This window comes from Podarcis gaigeae, assembly GCF_964106915.1.
Source record: "Podarcis gaigeae genome assembly, chromosome: 14".
Classification (NCBI taxonomy): Eukaryota; Metazoa; Chordata; class Lepidosauria; order Squamata; family Lacertidae; genus Podarcis; species Podarcis gaigeae.
This window is the reverse complement of record NC_139690.1, coordinates 3494073-3515629: the sequence shown is the minus strand read 5'-3', so window position 1 is coordinate 3515629 and position 21557 is coordinate 3494073. Positions and strand designations below refer to the sequence as shown.

The window sequence follows — 21557 nt, the reverse complement described above, 5'->3', positions numbered from 1 at the left end:
TGCTAGGAGTGATCTTTCTGTAGCCCCTTTTGCCAAAAGTGGTTCCTGCTCCTGTCCTGGGGAGTGATTCGTATGCCTTCATTCACATTTCTCCCATGGCATGGCCTTGTAAGTGAAGGACATGTTAAAGAGGTTGGAATGCGAGGTAGGAGACCCATTAGTGGAGTCACTAAATGGTCCTCAGCACGTCAGCAAATGAGTGAATGAACTGTTGCTTGGCAACGGGGAGCATTCCTGCTCAAAATCGGAATACCTTTCTTATCTGTAAATCTTTCTGTGCAGCACTGGACTGCTTGTGTGAGGAGCATGTTCACTCACTACACATAAGGTTAGTAGCACTGGGTTAGGGATGGCTCAGAAGTCAGAGTAAGTTCATAAATTCATTATTATTTGATGTCAACTGTCTTAGGTTCATTGAGGAATGGCAGGGTATAATTATTTGAAATAGAAGGTTGGGACATAATATTTGTGGGAGAGGAGACACTATAAAATAGGGTATTTATTGATCAATGAGAGTACTTAGGGTGAGCTCAGGTTTTTAAGGCTGTGCAGTTTATCTTGAGTTATGGATATAATTTCTTTACACTCAGAAATAATGGTTTTGGTGGTTTTATTCAAAGTTCACGTAGTTAACTACATGCTTAACTATTTTCATATGGTAGGTCTAGGGTGATGGGTAACAGACAGAGTAGTGTTTTGGCGTAGGAAGAACCAGAAACCATACCTGACATTTTTTCAACCCTGGACTTAAAGACAGTGATGAGACTTGTCACTCATGTCACATTATTCACATTTCCATAGAAATTCCATAGAAGATTGAAAAGATTTGCATTGTCAGCAAACTGGCTTCAGCAATTGCTAGTCCGTTTGACTTCTGCAGTTCTGTGTGTAATGTGAAAATTAATACGCAAACTATCTTTGCATTTCTGCGAGGGTGAGTTGGAAAATGTGGGTCTCTACCTGCAACATATTTGAATGGGGCTATAATATTGCTATTAGTAGTAGCAGTAATAAGAAGTAATTGATGTACTAAATAATACTAACATCACTTGTTAGTATTATTTATTACATTAGCGTCTCGTGCTTCAAAAGGGCAGCAGGGGAGGCTTCTAAAAAACGCTAAGCAGTAAACATACAAAGTGCTGTACTTATATTCTAAGCAGAGTTAGTCCCTGCCCACAGGTCCACAATCTAATAGATGTGAGATTGGAATGGAGAAAAGAGAAAGGAATTCTTACAAAACAGCTAATAAGAAGGACTAAAAAGCAAACATCAGGAAGGGAGGGGGTGGGAAGTCAAGAAGAAACTTTGTATGTTAAAAAAAATGTATATGATGATAAATGCTTTGAAATATCGTTGGATAATAAAAATGATATTAAAAAAGAGAAAGAAGAGGAAAGAGGATGGACAACTCAGAAACTGCATCACTTTATAGGAAACCTCAGTTGTTGTCAAGAGGTGTTTTTTTACCCAAGTCCATGGCAGGGAAAAAGTATCAAATTCCCCTACCTCACCTATGGTCCCAAGACGGCTCAGGCTTCTTTGTGGACATTGTTTACATAAAAAATGCACATTACAGTGGTGCCTCGCTAGACGAAAAGAATTCGTTCCGCGATTCTCTTCGTCTAGCGGTTTTTTGCGAAGCAAGCCTATTGACAGCTTAGCGGATTAGCGCTACAGCTGTCAAGCGGCTTCCAGCGATCAGCTGTTAAGCGGCTTATTAGCGGAACAGCTGATAAGTGGCTTAGCGGTTTAAGAAAAGGGTGAAAAAAACGAAAAAACCCCGCAGGGGGGACGCAAGATTTTTTCGTCTTGCGAAGCAACCCCATAGGGAAATTCGTTTTGCGAAGTGCCTCCAAAACGGAAAACCCTTTCGTCTAGCGGGTTTTCCGTCTTGCGAGGCGTTCGTCTTGCGGGGCACCACTGTAAGTACCTTAATGGTTCTTGTTTTTGGGGAAATAAAGCCATGGACCCCCTCTCCAGAAAAATGGACATAAACACATACAAAATTGCATTAGAAATTGATTTCCTTCACAGACCCACTGAATCCCATTCATGGTTAAGAATCCCCAAATTACATCAGTACAATTAATGCCACATTTAGTTTGCCCTGAGTTTCTCACGCTTTACTGAAGCTGGATCCCTATTCCTGCCAAGCCTCTCTCTGCAGGGCCACAGAAAAGCATGTAATTTTAGTGCAAAACTTCCAGCGCCGCAGTATTTTATCTCTAGCAGGTTTTACCATGACACTTCAAGTGAAATGGATACAACCTGCCATATTACCTTAGTAGCACTCTCACAGTGCAAAAAGTAGTTGTCTCATATTCAGATTTTATTAATAATAACAATTAATAATAATAATAATAATAATAATAATAATAATAATAATACCCCAGCCACTCTAGGCTGCTTCCAACAGAATATTAGAACATGATAAAACATTAAACATTAACAACTTCACTAAACAGGACTGCCTTCAGATAGTTTATTCCGTGACATCTGATGGGAGGGCGTTCCACAGGGCGGGCATCACTACCGAGAAGGCTCTCTGCCTGGTTCACTGTAACCTCACTTCTCGCAGTGAGGGAACCGCCAGAAGGCACCTCAGTGTCCGGACTGAACGATGGGGGTGGAGACGCTCCTTCAGGTATACTGGGCCGAGGCCATTTAGGGCTTTAAAGGTCAGCACCAACACTTTGAATTATGCTTGGAAACGTACTGGGAGCCAATGTCTGGGAAATGTACTGGGAGCCAAAGGATCAGTGTTATATGGTGATCTCTCCCAGCAGCTTCATATAGATGTTAAAAGCAGGGGGGGGGGGAGGACGGAACCTTGAGGCACCTCGCAAGTGAGAGCCATGGGGTCTGAACACTCATCCCCCATCACCACTTTCTGGACATGGACCAAGAGGAAGGAGCGGAACAGTATAACAGTGCCCCCAGCTCCCAGCCCCTCTAGACTGTCCAGAAGGATGGCATGGTCGATGGCATCAAAGGCTGCTGAGAGATCCAGCAGAACTAGGAAACAGCTTTCACCTTTGTCCCTAGCCCGCCAGAGATCATTGACCAGTGCGACCAAGGTGGTTTCAGTCCCATGATGGGGCCTGAATCCTGACTGGAAGGGAGTCAAATGGTCCCAGGTGGCCCCTTGTAAGGTCGTGTTGGCATGGATGTTAAAATCCCCTAGGACAACCAAACTAGGTGTCTCCAGGAGAACATCCGCCATGTCCTGAAGCAGCTCAGGCAGGGAATCTTTGGTGCAGCGGGGAGGTCGGTACACCAAAAGGAATCCTGTACAGTGGTACGTTCTGGAGGCCTGTTCTTAACCTGAAACTGTTATTAACCTTTTTTTTTTTAAAAAAAATCTTTATTACTTTTCAAACTTACAAGAAAAGAAAAAAGTAAAGAAAAAGCAGGAGAAAAAGACAAAATAGAGCAGATAGCAAAAAAAAGAACAAAAGAAAAAACAATACAATAAACAATACAAAACACAACCTTAACGCCAAACTGAACAAAACAAAACAACAACAATTTAAAAACATATAGCATGCCATTTCATTACTCTATCTTTCATTCCCTTATTTCATCGACCTCCTCTCACCTCCCTTTTTGTATTCCACTTCTGTTACTTGTTTCAGCAATTCCTTTCCATCTTTCTCTATTTTTATCATTATGAATATCTTAACATATTTTTAACCTTATTTTCCATTAATACTAAAGTACTTATTTATACTTAACTCCTTATAACATTTCTGCTAAAGCCATAAAGTTTCATTCCAACAATTTTCAAACACTCATTAATTTTACAATATTTCTATATACAAACTTTAAACTTTCCCAATCTTCTACCACCATCTCTTCTCCCTGGTCTTGGATTCTGCCAGTCATTTCCGTCCATTCCATATAGTTCATCAACCTGGAGATCTTCTGTCCAAGGCTCTTAAATCTTAAATCTAAGTCCCTTCTGCAATTCTTCTTCATATTCTATGATGCTGAAGATGCTGAAGAGCAAGTCTCGGGGGGCCCCGACCCAACCACGCCCCCATTCCCTCTCGACAAGCCAGCCAACTCTCCACAGCTAGAACCAAGGTCCATACAATATCTCAAATCATGTTTCAAGGCTCCCCCAGATCCAAAGGCCCCCACAACACCAATCACCTCCTGACCCAGATTCAGGACCCAAAGGTCAGTAAATCCCTGCATGAAAAAGTCTATCCAACCTTCCTTCTCCAGTCCAAGCAGGGCTCCAATCTTCAAATTCTGACTTTTTCTATATTCATTCAGTGGTACCTCGGGTTAAGTACTTAATTCATTCCGGAGGTCCGTTCTTAACCTGAAACTGTTATTAACCTGAAGCACCACTTTAGCTAATGGGGCCTCCTGCTGCCGCCGCACCGCCAGAGCATGATTTCTGTTCTCATCCTGAAGCAAAGTTCTTAACCCGATATTTCTGGGGTTAGCGGAGTCTGTAACCTGAAGCATATGTAACCTGAAGCATATGTAACCCGAGGTACCACTGTACTGCCCCTCTTACCCAACTTCCAAAACACGCACTCAGAAAACTGGGTCTACCCAATGGAATGCCTGGTGGAAGCTAATTACTTCCTAATAACCACTGCAACCTCCCCTTCCCACCCACATGACCTTGGTTGTTGTGCATAAGAGAAACCTGGTGGACAAGCAGCAGCAAGAACAGGCCCATAGGCGTCGACTCCATGGGGCCTGAGGGGGCCCGAGCCCCCTCAAAAATTCGTTTGGGGGGGCTCCGCCCACCCAATAATTTAAGAAAATTATTAGTTATATTGTGCTTTGTAAAATCACAAAATTATGTTGGTATTTTTTATTTTCCTTGTTTGACGATAGTCACCTTTTAAAATACATTCAGTAATGAGTTAAAACAAAGCCACTCCCGATCTAGAGAGGGGGTGGGGTTGCGGGCTCTCGACCCATCAACAATCTCGCCGGGCTGGCGTCAGCCCCGCGAGAAGCGGGGATTCCCCCTAGCTCATTAATATTCACCGCCCACGGCAGCAGCCAATCGGCTGCCGCAAAGGGCGAGCCCTCACAGTTTCACTTAAGGTCGGGGCAGCCCGGGGCTCGCCCCTTTCGTTCCCCCAGCAGCAGCGGTTTGGAGGTCTTGGGCCCCCCCAATATTTTTTATAAGTCGGTATGGGCCCCCGCCCTCCCAATATTTTTTATAAGTTGGCACCCCTGAACAGGCCCATCTGCTTCATCCAACCAAGTGTCTGTTACACATGCCAGGTCAAGTCCTCCATCCATGATCAAGTCGTGGATGACAGCCGTATTGTGAATCATTGACCCGGCATTGCACAGCAGCACCTTAAGGTCATTTGGGTTTCCCTTGTTGATTCCAGTATCCTTTCGGTCAAGGCCAGATCCGGAGGCAGGAATAGTCTTCAACCAGCGACTAAACCTGCTTCCTCAGTAATGACATGGTCTAGTCTTAGCATAACTCCTCCTCCTACCTGTGATCACTGAGATTGGGTGTCCCAGTGCATCCCGCCCGTGGAACCTATTCCAGCCATTCGGTTGGCTGGGGCCCACAACATATATTCTTGTATAGTACTGAAGCAGCCATTTAGTATTTCTGGATTTGGTGTTCTAGCTGGCATACATTTGGTTTATATGTTCAGAGCTTTTCAGCTATCAGTGTCCTTTTTCACATGTGCTGCTAAGGCAAATGCAGTGCAACTAAGCAGACTCCTGGAGAGAATAATATGGCTACTTCGCTTATTTTTGGTTGTTTTGTTGCTCTGCTGCATTGAGCTAAGCCATGGCTTGAATTTCCATGTCATTCAAACACAGGTTTTGGGTATAGCTCTGTCCCAATAAACTACAAGTTGTAACCAAGGTTTGGCTTACGGTCTACAGCTTGTGATTTGTTTAGAAGAGCTAAACTACTAGCTTGGGTTCAGACAATATCAAACCATGGCTTGGCTTAGTTTAGTGCTGCATCATAACTTCCAAAGAGAGGAGCAAAACCACCATTCTCCTTTCTGGGAGCCCACACCTTTCCTCATTCACACTAAGCCATGATTTGACTTTGGGATGCCTGCAAACTGGTCCTACGCCATCTTGCATTTCCAATATTGTGGGTTCTCCCTTTGATAACTCTAGTCACTTACTGTATATGATGAGGGGAACTGTTGCCTATTAAAGTGTTTGCCACAATGAATCAATTACTGCTGAGGTACCTTGGCAATTCTTAATGTTTTGTTTACAGGTGAATGTTTCTGATATAAAATGAATGCTCACTCCCCCCCCCCATCTAAGGCCCTCTTCACATATTATATACTATAGTTATACACTTGAAATTAAGTGTGCACCTGAAAATGTAAAGTGAATGTGACAGACCAGAAATTTGACAAACATCCCTATTTTCCTGGAACTAGAATTAGCTGTGGTGCTCTGCTGTATATGCATTTCATTGCTGTGTTTACACTGTAGTTGCAAGCCTGGATGTGCTGCTCTGTAATGCAGCAAACTATAAAACAGGCCTAATTGTAGCAAAAGATACTGAGGTTAGAAATGGTTAGATTCAAGCAATACTACAATATGAGAATTAAAACATTCAGTTGCAATGTTTATGTAACTAAACACTATTGGATCTGTCTCTTGAGAAGACTTGCATAATTTTTATTTTTAATATAAAAATGGATACTGCATGGGACATCATAAATTGCTTTTTTACAGAGAAGTTTTTAATTTTATCGTCTTGGTTCTGAGTGGCATAAAATTATGTTTCTGTCAGTTGTGATATGTCTCTGTAAAAAATTCTCTGCATGTGGTGCTGTGAGCAGCTGGACATCTTTCTACTATATTTGGCTACAAATCACAGAAGCACATACATTTAGACAAAGAGAGATTGCTCTCCTGTGAGAAACAGAATACTTTCTGTTTAGACCCCATGAGCATTAATCAGGCCTCAAGGACTTCAACATTTTTTTAATGAAGAATTGATATGTCCAAAGCGTTAAGCACACCAATGTTCCCACTGGCTGCAGGTTCCATTGTCCTTTTCAAATAAAAAGCAGGAAAACCTATTTCTGAGATGTAGCATCCAATTCCCTTCTGTGTTGTGTCTAATAGCCAAGAAATAACTTCATACAATATTAGGTTTATATTTGTTATTTTTTTATGACATTGCTGTGAATGAGCTTGGGACAGTACGGTAATTCTTCAGCTGTGTTAGTAAAGCATGTTCTCCTTCATGGAGAGCACGTGTTGCGGTGGGGGCTGCCAGGACACTCCAAAGTTGGAGGGCGGGCTAATTGATTGTTGGCCACTGATGCGATTGGGGCTTCCCTTGTTGTTGGGAAGAAGTTAATGTTGCCATTTATTGATTGACAGCCAGAAATAGTAAAACTCCTTGCACGAGGCTAGGGCTTCCTCTTTTCGCCCGTGCAGTGGATTGCCCGTCCCTCCCTCCCTAGAATAGGGTTGTTCGCTTTGACCTTGCTATGCTTGTCATGGGGTCGTCTGCTTTGGAGCGGGGGCCTGGTAGGAATTTTGTCCATCTGGCTGATTGGCTGGGGCCATTTGGTTTTTGCCTACTGCGTAGCAAATCGTCACAACTTGTAAGGTTTGCGGTTAGGCATTGGTTTATGGTTTGGTTGGTTGAGGGGCATGGATTGGCTGTGCCTGCCCCTCTAATGCTGCTGCTGCAAGGGATTCCGTTAAAGGAATTGGGGGCTAACTATTGCTTGTCCACTCTGTCAAGGGGGCTCGGGCCATAGCAATGAGCTCCTGGTTGCATTTGGGGTGAGGGCAGGTTCCCTGCTCCGTCGCTAGCCCCAAGTGTATTCCCCCATTCTGACTTTCGCATCGTGCGGAATGTCAGTCTGTCCCCCATGGTGGGGGCAGATAGTCGCAACCAATGCCTACGCAACCACTCACAAATTTATATTTTTATAAAGTTGTGGCCAAAATTATGCCAAAAATCTTAAACAAAAATTTCTGTGTGATGTGTGAGTTATTGGGGTGGACCTGGAGACCTCGACACGCAAATGGACTTCCTGTCTTTAATGCCTCATTATACTATGAGGAGGGTCAGTCCAGAAAGCAGGGGGCAGAGTTGCAAAAATGTTGAATTATAACATTTTTGTAGTTCTGTTTCCTGCCTTCTAAACAGGCCCTGAAAAACAGAGTGAGAATAGCGGGGGGGGGGGGGCATTTATTTGTTTCAATACAATTGAAAATATTGATATTCCACACTTCATTCAAAATTCCAAGACAGGTATCTAGAAGCCATGTATGTGAACATGTGCCATAGGCACAAACATTCTTTTCTGGTTTAGGCATATATCATTTTTCATGTTTTTAGTGAGTCCACAGAGTGCCATGTTAGAGCTCCCCAAGTAGTACTTTTCAAAAAAGGAATCCAAAAGAAAAAGAAGAATCTCTCAGAATCATTATTCATCTCTAGCTGATATAATGATTGAAGTTTTCATCTTTTTGTTTTGCCTGGCAATATATTTATTTACGTTCTTTCTATGGGTACATCACAGCATCACCAAATTGACCCAGTTTAGGAATAAGCAGGGATTTCTGATATATAGAACCAGATTATGTCCTATTAGAATCAGCCACTTGGTTATTTCCAGTGCTTTTTTTCTTAAAAAAATAGGTTTAGGGGTACTCTCATTTTCCTACTCGTATTGGAAAACTGCCCCTCAATGAGGCCAAACTTAGATTCACAAAATGTTTAGGGGTATGCGTCCCCCCAGAAAAAAAAACACTGGTTATTTCCAACCATCCAGTTGTTATTTATGCTCTTATCTACTACTTTAGTTTTAAGAGACATGTTAGATACAGTAAAGTAAGAGCCTTTGATGACATTGTGCACCAAGAGAAATAATAATTAGGAATTGGTGGTAAAGTGGTATAGTCACTGGATAGTGTAGGAGGTGATCTGTTCATCCATTTTGAACAGACTGAATGCAGAGTTTCTCATTTAACTTATTTTTCTGTGTTTCTTTCTTAGCTTAAATTCTTCCTCTTATCACCTTTACTAGCAAAGTGACACAACCCCTTAGTGTGCTACCACAATAGCATTTGTAATGCATAGTGCCTTCTTAATAATAATAATAAATTTTATTTATACCCTGTCCTCCCCAGCCAAGACCGGGCTCAGGGTGGCTAACATCAGGTATAAAAACAATTGATTAAAACTTAAAAACAGGGTTAAAATACAACTTACGGTAAAATGCAGCTTCATTTCAGTGGAAGCCCAGATCAAAAACTGTTTGGGGGGAGAAAATGTCAAATCTTCACCAAGGCCAACTATCCAGACTGGTCCTACGTGGGGCAGAAAAAAGTCCCCAAATAGGGGTTCCATCCCAGAAGGAAAGAGGGGGAGAGGATCAAGTTGATTCCAAGCCAAAGGCTCTGCGGAAAGAAATCAGATCCTGCAGGGCCCTGGTCTCATGAGGAGAGCGTTCTAACTTCCTTAGGGCCCAGGACCACTAGGGTGTTGCTATTTATGGACCTTGAGGCTCTCCGTGGGGCAGACTGGGAGAGGCGGTCCCGTAGGTACGAGGGTCCTAGGCCATGAAGGGCTTTAAAGGTTACCTTAAACCTGACCCTGTACTTGAAAACTTCCTCCGCATTCCCACTCCTGCATAGCACCCTAGAAACCTCCTTTGGTATACCCACTCAGTTCCAAAACAGATGCCTTCTGCCACTTCACCCATTATTGAAATGCCCCACTGGTGAAGTGACCCTTTGGTCAGTTCCTACAAATATAGCCTTTTCTGCTAAATATGGTCCCACACTTTAGAAACATTATCTTTAGCTTGAGCAAACTCAATTTGCACCAGTCAAGGATTTGACAAGTGACAGTCTACTGAAGGTGCCCCTTCCTCACACATGCCTATTGCTTCTCTCTCTGAAGTGGAATCAGCTTCGACAAAGTGCTGCAGTCCCATCACTGTCTGTATGAATTAAGTAACCATATGGGCAAGGATAGTTGCATGTATCATTCCCAGCCGCCCAGGGGAGGAAAGGATGAGTGGGAAGGTTCCTGGTGACTGGCTCTGCCCACAAAGATGCTTCGCTCACAGACATGATTAGTGTTTATTATTGATTCAATTTGTATGCCGCCCTCTGCCTGCAGGTCTCAGGGTGGTTCATACTTTGGGAAGCTGCTTCCACATTGTTGCTTGTGGTGTGTGAGAGTGGCCACTAAATAAGAGTGCAGTGAGGGTGAACTGGAGTTAGAAGAAAAGATGTAATCGGAATGAAATGACATGGGTGTGTAGGGTTTTATTTTAACTAATATGCAATGCCTTCTCTCTCTTTCATCATGCACTTTCTTACAGGCTGGATAAAATTGTTTTTAATTGTTTTTAAAATGTCCCCCCCCCCATTTTTAAATAATAGCGAGATAATTAGGTAATCTTGACTTAAGCATGTTAAAACCAATTTGATCATTTCTTAAATATGAATATTTAACTTGTACTTTCCAAATGCAGGTATTTCATATTTACCTTGAAAATAAAATGCTCTAGTTCATCTAGCAATTGTCTTGCCTTGCTTTAACCTGTCAGTCATGGGCATTTTATTTTGTGTGATTCTTAGATTTTGTGGCTGGAGGAAAGCAGAAAGGAGGGACACTTGAAAGAAAAAAAAGAAGACAATTGTCCAGTAAGCAGGTATTAAAGCTGCAATCCTATACCCACATGCCTGGAATCACTCAGTGGTGTTCACCTAACAAACCAGCATGGTTGCTTGTCCACTATAATGGACTCTGTAAGAAAGAACCAATATGGGAATGGGAGAGAATGAAAACTTGCCAAACATACAGTATGACAAAGAGTTGCAAACTTGGTTGTAAGAATTTAACATTCTGATTGGGGAGGGGGAGCCACCATGTATGAAGCCCACGGTGCCTTTCCTTCTCATTTCCCCACAAACAGATTTCTCCCTTTCCCCCCTTTTTGCTCTAATCCTAATTGTTGCATGGGGGAGGGAGAGATAATGAATGAGAGGGAATATGGAAAAGTTATGCCACCCCTGGTGTAATTAAATATTGAATGGCATTCAAGTTTTACTCTTAATAGACCCATTGAAATTATAAACATGACTAAGGTCAAATGGTCATTTGTACGGGCCATTCACCATACAAAGCTTTTCTGCACTGGGCTTCCCATCCTCAGTGATTGAATTGAGGGTTTCACTGACAGGAAATCATGCTAAATACATGATGATATCCTAGGACAGGGGTCAGCAACATTTTTCAGCCATGGGCCGGTCCACCATCCCTCAGATTATGTGGTGGGCCGGACTATATTTTGGAAAAAACCCAGAGATGCATTTTAAATAAAAGCACACATTCTATTCATCTAAAAACAAGCTGATTCCTGGACCATCCGCGGGCCGGATTGAGAAGGTGATTGGGCTGCATCTGGCCCATGGGCCTTAGGTTGCCTACCCCGTCCTAGGTTTTAGATCAGGCTTCCTCAACCGCGGCCCTCCAGAGGTTTTGAGACTACAATTCCGTCATCCCTGACAACTGGTCCTGCTAGCTAGGGATCATGGGAGTTGTAGGCCAAAAACATCTGGAGGGCCGTGGTTGAAGAAGCCTGATTTAGATGCATCCTGTAGTTTAGGAGATAGATTGCCCTGAGTTCTTTCAAAATCATGTGTCATAAATTTGAGATTGGGTAAGAGATTGGAGAACTATTGGGTCAAGAATTTAATCATGTTTTGCCCTTTCTCCAAAACTGTTACTGCATGTGCCCCAAGATTTAAGTGGCACATGTGATTTTCCAGACCCTCCAACTGAAATGGCGTCTCTAGTGTCTCAGTGTCATGGCCTCCACATCCAGGTCAGCAGCAGCAGCAGTGCAGCTGTCAAGAGGGCAGAACCACATTGACCACGACTGCTGCACACATCTGGCAGGAGCCTCCTAATCTGCTGTCAGACTTCTATAAACAGTTCGCAGTCAAGCCATATAATTGGGGGAAAGTAAAATAATTGAGCTATTTTATTTTTTTTAAAAAAAATTACGCCACCTCCATTTGATCTGAAACTATATAAGAAAATCTGGAACAAGGTGGAGCAAATAAATGTGAAGGAAGGAACTATGTTGGGATGGGTGAACAAGGCAACTTCTGGAAGCATTGGCCACACAAAAAGAAGTCGTGTTGCTCACCTGTATTCTATTATTATTATTATTATTATTATTATTATTATTATTATTATTAATTGAATTTATATGCCACCCTTTACCTGGAGGTCTCAGGGCTCAAGACTTGCCACAGCTCTCTAAACTTCAAAATAAGATTGCTCTGTGTCCTAACTAAGACATTTAGATTTTTATTTCTCTCTTTCAGGTTTAAGATGGTACTATGGCTGCGTTTTATGTAGCAGAATGAGGAGCTCTGAGACTAAGCTGCCACTGCTGTCTGACGATGCCACCACCATATTGAAAACCAGAAGAAGTCTTTGAGCATTTTTTTCCTGTAAAAAGTATTCACCTGCAGATGGAAGGACAGTAGAAAGGTGATCTAACTGGTGGAGCACATACTTTCTTTCACTTTAGCTTATATGCTGCATTTGATAATGTTAAACCAGGCTTTCATTGAGCTTGAACTGATGCTTTTAAAAGTGCAAGCCAACCTGTATTTTTTTTTTTTTTTTTGTAACTTATACTCTAGTTTTGGGGAGGGCGGGGGGCGGGCAGACCAAACTGGCTTTTAGCTGATTTTATGCTGAACTAAAAGCTGAAACATACACCAGTCCGATTTTACAGTGACTTAAATCTAAACACTAAGCTTCTTTTTTATTCCAAACTGACTCTCCCACTAACCAGGCCTATATATTGTGGAACTACATTAGCATAGGCTGACTATTCTTTTGTGTTTATCCCTTTTCCAAAATTGGGATTTAATCTAAGTTCCTGGTGTATAATGTTGCTGCTCAGGATCTCTCTGTTTTGCTGGAGCTGAAAACTAGGTTTCTACAGGCTTTGTCTTACTGAGTTCACCACTAGGATTAAGCTACATTTATAGCTTCATTATAGCTCCTCCATGAGAATATGACAGCAACAATCGCAGCTAACAATGGCTCTCAAAATGAACCATTCACAGTGGAATCAGAAGTTAAACAGGGTTGTGTTATTGCCCCAACTCTATTCATTATTTTCATTGCTATGATTCTACACTTTGTCGAGGGGAAACTCCCCACCGGAGTAGAAATCATATATCAAACAGATGGAAAGCTCTTCAATCTGAGCAGGCTGAAAGCAAAGAGTAAGGTTACCGTAACTTCCATCATAGAGCTTCAGTATGTTGATGACAACGTAGTGTGTGCACACTCAGAGGATGACCTCCAAAGCATCCTAAATATCTTTGCAGAAGCTTACAAAATACTTGGCCTATGACTCAACATGCAAAAAACCAAAGTGTTGCACCAACAAGTACAAAATAACCCCTCTGCAGCACCACAAATCCAACTCAATGGTGTAACGTTGGAAAATGTTGATCACTTCTCCTACCTGGGCAGCTATCTTTCCATAGGGGCCAAAACTGATGCCAAAATCCAGCATCGCCTGAGCTCTGTGAGTGCGGCTTTCTCCCGACTGAAGTGCAGAGTGTTTGAGGACCGGACATTCGCAGGGAAACCTAAATGCTTGTTTACAAAGCTATTGTACTACCATCCTTCCTGTATGCTTGTGAAACATGGACCACTTATAAACGCCATCTCCAACTTCTCAGAAGATTCCATCAACAGTGTCTCCGAAATATTTTACAAATCACTTGGGAAGACAGGCGAATATCAGTGTACTGGAAGAAGCAAAGATCACCAGTGCTGAAGCAATGATTCTTCAACATCAACTTTGTTGGACTGGTCATGTTGTGCGGATGCCTGATGATCGTCTTCCAAAGCAACTACTCTATTCTGAACTTAAAAATGGAAAGCATAATGCTGGTGGTCAACAAAAGAGGTTTAAAGACTGTCTCAAGGCAAATCTTTTAAAAAATGTAGTATAAATACTGACAACTGGGAAACACTGGCCTGCGAGCACTCCAGTTGGAGAACAGTCTTTACAAGAAATACAAGACAAATTAGGGGACACCCAAATACCCTGGATAACACGCTACCAACTGTACGCCTTCTTAAACAACCCAGCAGTAGGAACTGCAGCCACTAGGCCCTTGACCACCTTTGAAAACCTTTTCCTGACACCAAAAGGACATGGGAAGTGGATTCTATCCACAATATACAAAATACTACTCCAGAATCCCATAACCCCTCTCATCTCAATCAAAAAACAATGGAAGCATGACATAGGCTACGAAATAAACCCTACCAGTGGACTAAACTGGTCTAAACCTCCCTTGAAATCCATGTCAGCCAAAAGAAGGGAACTCACCTTGAAACTTATCTATAGACGTTACCTAACACCACAGAATTGGGCACTGATACATCCAGGAACATCACCAAAATGTTGGAGAGGTTGCACCTCTACAGGCACATATCTTCACATGTGGTGAGATTGCCCCAAAATCCAAACCTTTTGGATAGCAGTCCTATAGGAAAAATGCAAAATAAGTAGACAGGTATTAGAAGCCACCCCAGAACTAACCCTACTGAATATTTTCCAATACAGTAACACACTCATACTGCAAAGAACTCATAAGCCACCTACTCTCAGCAGCCAGGAGCATCATATCTAGACAATGGAGGGACCTGTCAGGAGTGGAGGCAGACCGGTGGTACGAAACTGTATGGGAAATAGCCTTACTAGAAAAGCTAACCATCAAATTGAATCTAGCATGGGACAAACAAAAGGGGATGCCTCCACTCCAGTGTGACTCCTTTTTATTACACAACCGAACAAAACAACAACAAGAACCCACCCACAGCATATGAATTGATATGGCTAACTTGACCCAACCACCCCTCCCCCTCACACACGCAAACAAAACTCCCTGCAGTCAACTGAAGGCAAGCAACCAGGCCCTGCCCCCCCCCCCGATAAATGAATAGAAAGAGCACCGCACTCATGTGACACTGACAGTACACTAAGAATGAAAGTTTACGACCCCTCTTCTCCCCGCCCCCCGTTCTTCTCTCCCCCACCTTATACTGTATACAGCATTAAAGTCTCACATGGATCTGTAGAAAAGACTTTATGATCTGAAAATAGAGACGATGTACGTACTTTTGTAACCCAAGAAAATATTTAATAAAAACCACCATATTTTTCACTCTATAAGACACACCCGGCCATAAGACGCACCTAGTTTTAGAGGAGGAGAACAAGAAAAATAATACTCTCTCCCTCTCTGTGCAGCGCCTCTCCAGCTAAGTGGGAGGAGAAATGCAAGGGGCTCCGTTTCTCCTCCCACTTCGCTGAAAAGGCGCTGTGCAGAGAGGGAAAGCTGCGAAGCGCCTCTCCAGCGAAGGAAAGTCAGGACGGCAAGAGGGATCGCTGCGCAGCGAAAGCAGCGATCCCTCTTGCTATTCTGGCTTCTGGGATAGCTGCGCAGCCTGCATTCGCTCCATAAGACGCATTTCCCCTTACTTTTTAGGAGGGAAAAGGTGCGTCTTATAGAGTGAAAAATACGGTAATGTTAATAATAATAATAATAATAATAATAATAATAATAATAATAATAAGTTGTGTGTGTGTGTTGTACAGATGGGGTGGGGGTGGGGTAGAGAAGCAGGTAGCTCTTGCTTTACAGCAATATCTTAATGGAAAAAGATTGTGCTTGCATTTCCTCAGCTGTGACTATTAGTTCCATTAGCTACCTACACACTAGCCCCTATTCCAATGAGTCACCCTCACATACTGGTGCGATTGCTGCTTTTCTCAGCAACTGGATGGTACAGACAGCTGGCGGTAGTTGTTGAACACACATTGCATCACTTAAGTTGAGAACAACTAGATCATTGTGCACAGGAAACAGGACTTCCTACCTCTTCAGAAAGAACTCTGTGCACAGAATTTATTATGTCATTAACTTGATATGTGCACAGTCTGCACTCTTCTTATAAGGTGTTCCATTTATTTTAGGTTATTACTGAGGTTTTATGCTTACTTAAAGTTTTCTGTTCTATTTGATATAATTCATGTAAGTTCAGAGTTATACATGTGGGATTTTGGAAGAAGTATAGTTGGCCACTGTGTTCCTGTTGGCAATTATGGCCCGTTGTGGATACAGCCTTTTCTGTTGGGGTGTCCAGTTGTGGAACTCCCTGCTGCTGGAAGTGCAGTCGTTTCCCTTGTTGACAGTTTAAGATCAAGTGAAGACATCTTGGTTTCTCTTTGGGGCTTTTCGGGGTAGGTGAGCTAAAAAGCTGTCTGGTCTACTGCAGTGGTAATTTTGTGATAATTTCAGTTTTATAGTTTTAAAATTTATGCTGTTACATGGTATGTTTTACTGGAGTTTTGTATACCTCTCTGGGATCCTTTGGGGAGGAGGAGAGTGTAGCACCACCCCAGGATGCTGGACTACGTAAACCATCGGTCTGATCCAGAAGAGCCGCTCTTAGGTTCCTACCAATTTGCTCTAGAAGTAGAAATTGCTATAGATATTATTTCTGTGCATAGTGGCAATATGACCACCAGTTTTATTTGCCTATAAATTCTCTTAATTGAAAAACACATGCTATCTGTTATCAGATTTTGAACAGTTGTGTGTTTATGTGTGTTTGAGAAAGAGAAAGAATTAATTATTTGGTTTAGCCTTCATTGTGTTTTATTTGTATTTTTATAATGTTTCTAAATTATGAAGATATTTATAGCTTACATATTTTATATTAAGGGAATATTAAGGGATCACCCTTGGTTGTGGTGAAGAAAAGCAAAATATATAAACAATAAATTACTCCATATGTAACAAAATAAGCATTAAAATAAACACTTGTGTGTTGCCATGGGGATTTCACTGAGAAGGCAATGATATGGCCTTTATTGCAAAAAAACATTTTTATCCATCTGATTTGAATAATTATTGCCTAATATCCCAGATCCAGGTGCTCTTGGAGGAAACTGATTTTCTAGATCTGTTTCAATCAGAGTTTAGGCCCGATTGTAGCACAGAAGCTGCTTTGGTTGCCCTGCATAGTGACCTCTGTCAGGAGAGAAACAGGGAAATGGGTCTTTGCTAATACTCCTCAACTCCTGAGCAGCTTTCAGTACCATTGACCACAGTATCCTTCTGGAGTGACTGTCCAATTTAGGGGTGGCTGGCACGGCTTTGTGGTGGTTCCAGTCCTACTTGGATGGACGTTCCCAGAGGGTGTTACTTAGGGAATGCTTTTCAGCCCCATGGAGCCTTCAATGTGGAGTTCCTCAGAGCTCATTCCTATCCCCCATGTTGTTTAACATCTACATGAAACCGCTTGGTGGGGTTATCTGGAGGTTCGGAGTACGTTGTCAGCAGTATGCTGATGACACTCAGCTCTATTTCTCCTTTACATCTGCAAGTGAGGCCGTTGAAGTGCTGAACCAGTGTCTTGCCTTGGTAATGGACAGGATGAGAGCCAACAAAGTGAAGCTTATTCCAAATAAAACTGAGGCACTGTTAGTAGTCCCTAGACCAGATGGATGGAAGCTTGCCTGCTCCTTGTAAAGAGGCGGAAGGGACATTCTTTCACCTCTGGTGGACCTGCCCGAAAGTGAAGGCCTTTTGGGAAATGATTCATAATGAACTAAAAAAGGTACTTAGATTTACCTTACCTAAGAAACCAGAGGCCTTCCTCCTGGGCATGGTGGACCAGAGAGTGCTTAAGAAGGACAGAACTTTTTTTATGTACGCTACTACAGCAGCAAGGATCCTGATTGCAAAACACTGGAAGACACAAGATTTACCCACACTGGAGGAATGGCACACGCAGTTGATGGGCTATATGGAACTGGCCGAAATGACTGGCAGAATCCGAGACTTGGGAGAAGAAACAATTGAGGAGGACTGGAAAAAATTTAAAGACTATTTGGAAAAATATTATAAGTTGTATGAATGTTAAAAAACGCACCTTTTAGGAAATTCTAGCTTCAGTAAGGTTAAATTAAAGAAATGGAAATCAAGGTACAAGAAGTCAGAGATAGAATAATGAAACAACTTTATTGTGTTAAAATGAAAACGTACATGATTTGGGTCATAATATATTTGAAATTGGGTAACATGATAAAAAGGAAGATACAATAAGTATTGAAACAAGTTAACAAATTGCAGATGTTATGTATCACAGAGAATGCAGGGTTGGGAGGACGCGGGGAAGTCCAGTAGATTTGGAAAAAAGAACAAGAAAATTTGTAACTTTCTTTTTCTACTTTTATAATATGTTCTTTATTCTTTTTTCTGTATTCATAAAACTAATAAAAAATATTATAAAAAAAAGGAAGCTTGCCTGCTCTTGATGGGGTCACACTCCCTCTGAAGGAGTGGCTATGTAGCTTGGGGGCATTTCTGGATCTGTTGTTGCTTGAGGCTCAGGTGGCCTCAGTGGCACGGAATGCCTTCCATCTGCTTTGGCTGGTGGCCCAGCTGTGACCTTATCTGGACAGGGATAGCCTAACTTCTGTTGTCTGTGCTCTGGTAACCTCTAGGTTAGATTACTGCAACACATTATATGTAATGTTTCTGAATACGGTCAGAAACTTCAGCTGGTACAGAATTCAGAACCCAGGTTGCTCACTGGACAAGACAGTTTGAGCATATAATGCCAATCCTGGCCTGACTGCACTGCCCGCCGATTAGTTTCTGGGCCCAATTCGAAGTGCTGGTTTTGTCCTATAAAGCCTGAGATGGCTCCTCAAGGACCACCTCTCCCCATATGAACCAGTCCGGACCCTGCAATCATCACCTGAGGCTCTTCTTTGTCGGCTTTTTCTGTGGTGGCTCCCTGCTTATGGAATGTTCTCCCTGGGGAGGCTCGCCAGGCACCTTCATTTCATGTCTAGGCGCCAGGCAAAAACATTCCTCTTCTAGGCCTTTGGCTTATTAAACAATTGATGGCCTTCTAAACTGTATGTGTGAAATTACTTTTTTGTTTGTTACTATGATATGTATTTTTGTGTTTTTATTTTGTAAACCTCCCTGTGATCTTCAAATGAAGGGTGTGCTCTTCAGTTGTAAATATGCCTAAAGCCATCTACCAAGTTTATCTTTGAGCGTGAGAGTTAGATCCAAGACTTCAGATCAGAAGGTTCTTGGTTCACAGTTCATTCTCAAAGCCACTGAGCTACACCATCTGTGGTGTCTGTGTAACTCAAGGCTCTGCATATTTTTAAAGTTGGTTGGTGATATTTTATATAACTACACATTTAAAGGGCCAGAACTTCATTCTTTGTGCTTAATAACAAAGCAATAAAATACATTACTGTTAATATGAACTGGACTACATAATTTGACAGTAAAGAGCCCTACAATGCTTGGCTGTTGCTGTTTTGTTTTGGTTTGGTTTTTTTAATAAAAACAAAACCTTTCCCCTAAATGAGTCTACAGTTTCACTCTAAATACTAGAGTGTGACAATGGCTAGTTTAATCTTGTACGTAGTTGGTTTCACTTCCCATGGTCATCACTGGGTGGTTGGGCCATGGCTTGGTGGAGAAGCAAAGCATAGTATCTTTCATGTACTGACACGACATATCATCATATTGCTCCTAAACTTGATTGTGATGCAACAAGGGGAGTGCAACAATGAAACAAGGAGTGCTACCATGAGATAAATATCACTGTATACAGCATTGGGCTCTCAAGCTTGCCATCTCAATTACAAAGCCACCTCACACTTTTAATATGAGAAGCAGCAATCTGGGAATTGCCCTGGGAATAGTATTCACCATTCTCCTGATGATTGCTATCATTGTTATACTCAGAAGAGATTCCCTAACATGGTTGTACAAAAGTCTGGTGAATCTTCCCTCTCTGACAAAACAGACGTCACCAGTTGCTTCTGAGGAAAACTCTAGCGAGACCGAAAGGCCTTGCGATGAAAGAATTAGTAGCTCTGCATTGGAAGAGAAAAATGATAGTGGTCATCACACTTCAGCAGAGATGGAAGGAAACTTGGAATCCAATGCAAGGAAAACATCCAGGCATGGACTGATAAATGAAATGATAAGATTGTGAGCCTATGGGCAAGGCCTGTAGTAGTAGTAGTTTTGCCTGTTTTAATATTTCAGTAATCCCTACAAGAATTATCTAAGATTGTATATGGAACTATAACTCTTTCTGAATTGATTTATGCTTATGCTGCTTAAGTACATGTCTAGAGCAATCTTTCTCTGCACTGCTGCCTTTAACTGAGACCTGTAAAAAGAGTGTGTATTTCAGAGCAGAATTTATTTTTGCAGTTTATTTTAATCAACCAATAACAATCTTGTGGGGTGGAAGATGTGAGAATGTGTGCATGATGGGTTTGGGTATGATAACATTGGCTAGAAATGGAACAATGACAGCGACTGCAGCAAGATTGCTTAAAAATGTATAATGATTGTCAGCATTCCAAACTTGGCACCTTTTAATAACCTTTTCTATATAATGACTTTATTTTTCTCTTTCTAGATGGATGTCTTGTAGCCTGTTGCCAAATCCTGCCACTGCTGCACATCCAGCAGTACTTCTACATGATCCCATGACTCTTGATATGGATGCGGTCCTGTCAGACTTTGTTCGGTCCACAGGGGCAGAACCGGGTTTGGCAAGAGACTTGCTAGAAGGTAAGCTCAAGACTAATGGATCTCAGGAAATGATTCTTCATCATCGCCATCATTTATTAGTGACTTTAATAAATAATAATTCATAAATATTAGCTTTCCTTACAAAAGTGACCCATTGCAACTTACAAGCACAGTATAGAGACTAAAATTGATTGTAGCAGACACAAACAAATCAATAGGTTTCCTTCTCTCCATTCTGTGGAAAGATTCTTATTTTATACACTCCTGATCCCATGATGTAGGACTTTCCTTCATCAGGCCAAGATGGAAGTTGGACTTTTATGAAGGATAGCTTTTTGGTTTTGATTCTGTTATTTCAGAGATCTCAGGAAGTTTCTTGGTTTCTTTTTTCACTTTCTTTGAGAACAATGTGGAGTGCTACGGAATGTGAATATGTTCCCTGATTTTAAAAAATTATGTGCAAGTTTTAGCATTGATGGGTTTTGCTGCTCTGCAAGGGCTGAATGGCTGTTCCCATTCACTGTGTTGGGACTTGTATAGAAGAACTTTAAGTAAGCTCTGTCCTCGTTTGGTGAGAAGTGGCGGTAGTGTGTAGACAACACTGGATCCCCACAGAGAACATCTTAGATTGGACTCAATATTGGCAGTCCACTTCTGAATAAGTATAGACTACTACAGAAACTGTCCATAGCAATTGAGGCAACCAGTTGATGTTTATGGCAAAGTGGGCTCTCAACCATCAAAGAGGCCCAATACTCTCTGCTGTGTTAGTACAGTGGACTATTTTGGCTGCCCTTCTGGGATATTTGTGGTGCACATGTTTAATGTAACTATTGATTTTATCACAGACTCTGGTAGATAATTATTTCAGTATAAAACCAGATTATGTTATC

At 41.9% G+C, this 21557-nt stretch overlaps 1 protein-coding gene across 4 annotated transcripts in view; it reads left to right on the top strand.

Moving 5' to 3' along the window:
- The window catches only part of OTUD7A (OTU deubiquitinase 7A), a 120428-nt gene that overhangs the window by 40583 nt on the left and 58288 nt on the right, over nucleotides 1–21557 (top strand). For 2 of the 4 annotated variants that reach the window (XM_083712176.1, XM_083712175.1), the window contains 3 exons: nucleotides 10600–10673; nucleotides 12358–12526; nucleotides 20549–20703. In XM_083712176.1, the coding sequence (XP_083568302.1) occupies nucleotides 20553–20703 (151 nt within the window). In that variant the 5' untranslated portion in view covers nucleotides 10600–10673; nucleotides 12358–12526; nucleotides 20549–20552. Of the gene's footprint in view, nucleotides 1–9892; nucleotides 9956–10599; nucleotides 10674–12357; nucleotides 12527–20548; nucleotides 20704–21557 lie in introns of those variants that run through there. The other 2 variants (XM_083712178.1, XM_083712177.1) reach the window with 2 other exon arrangements.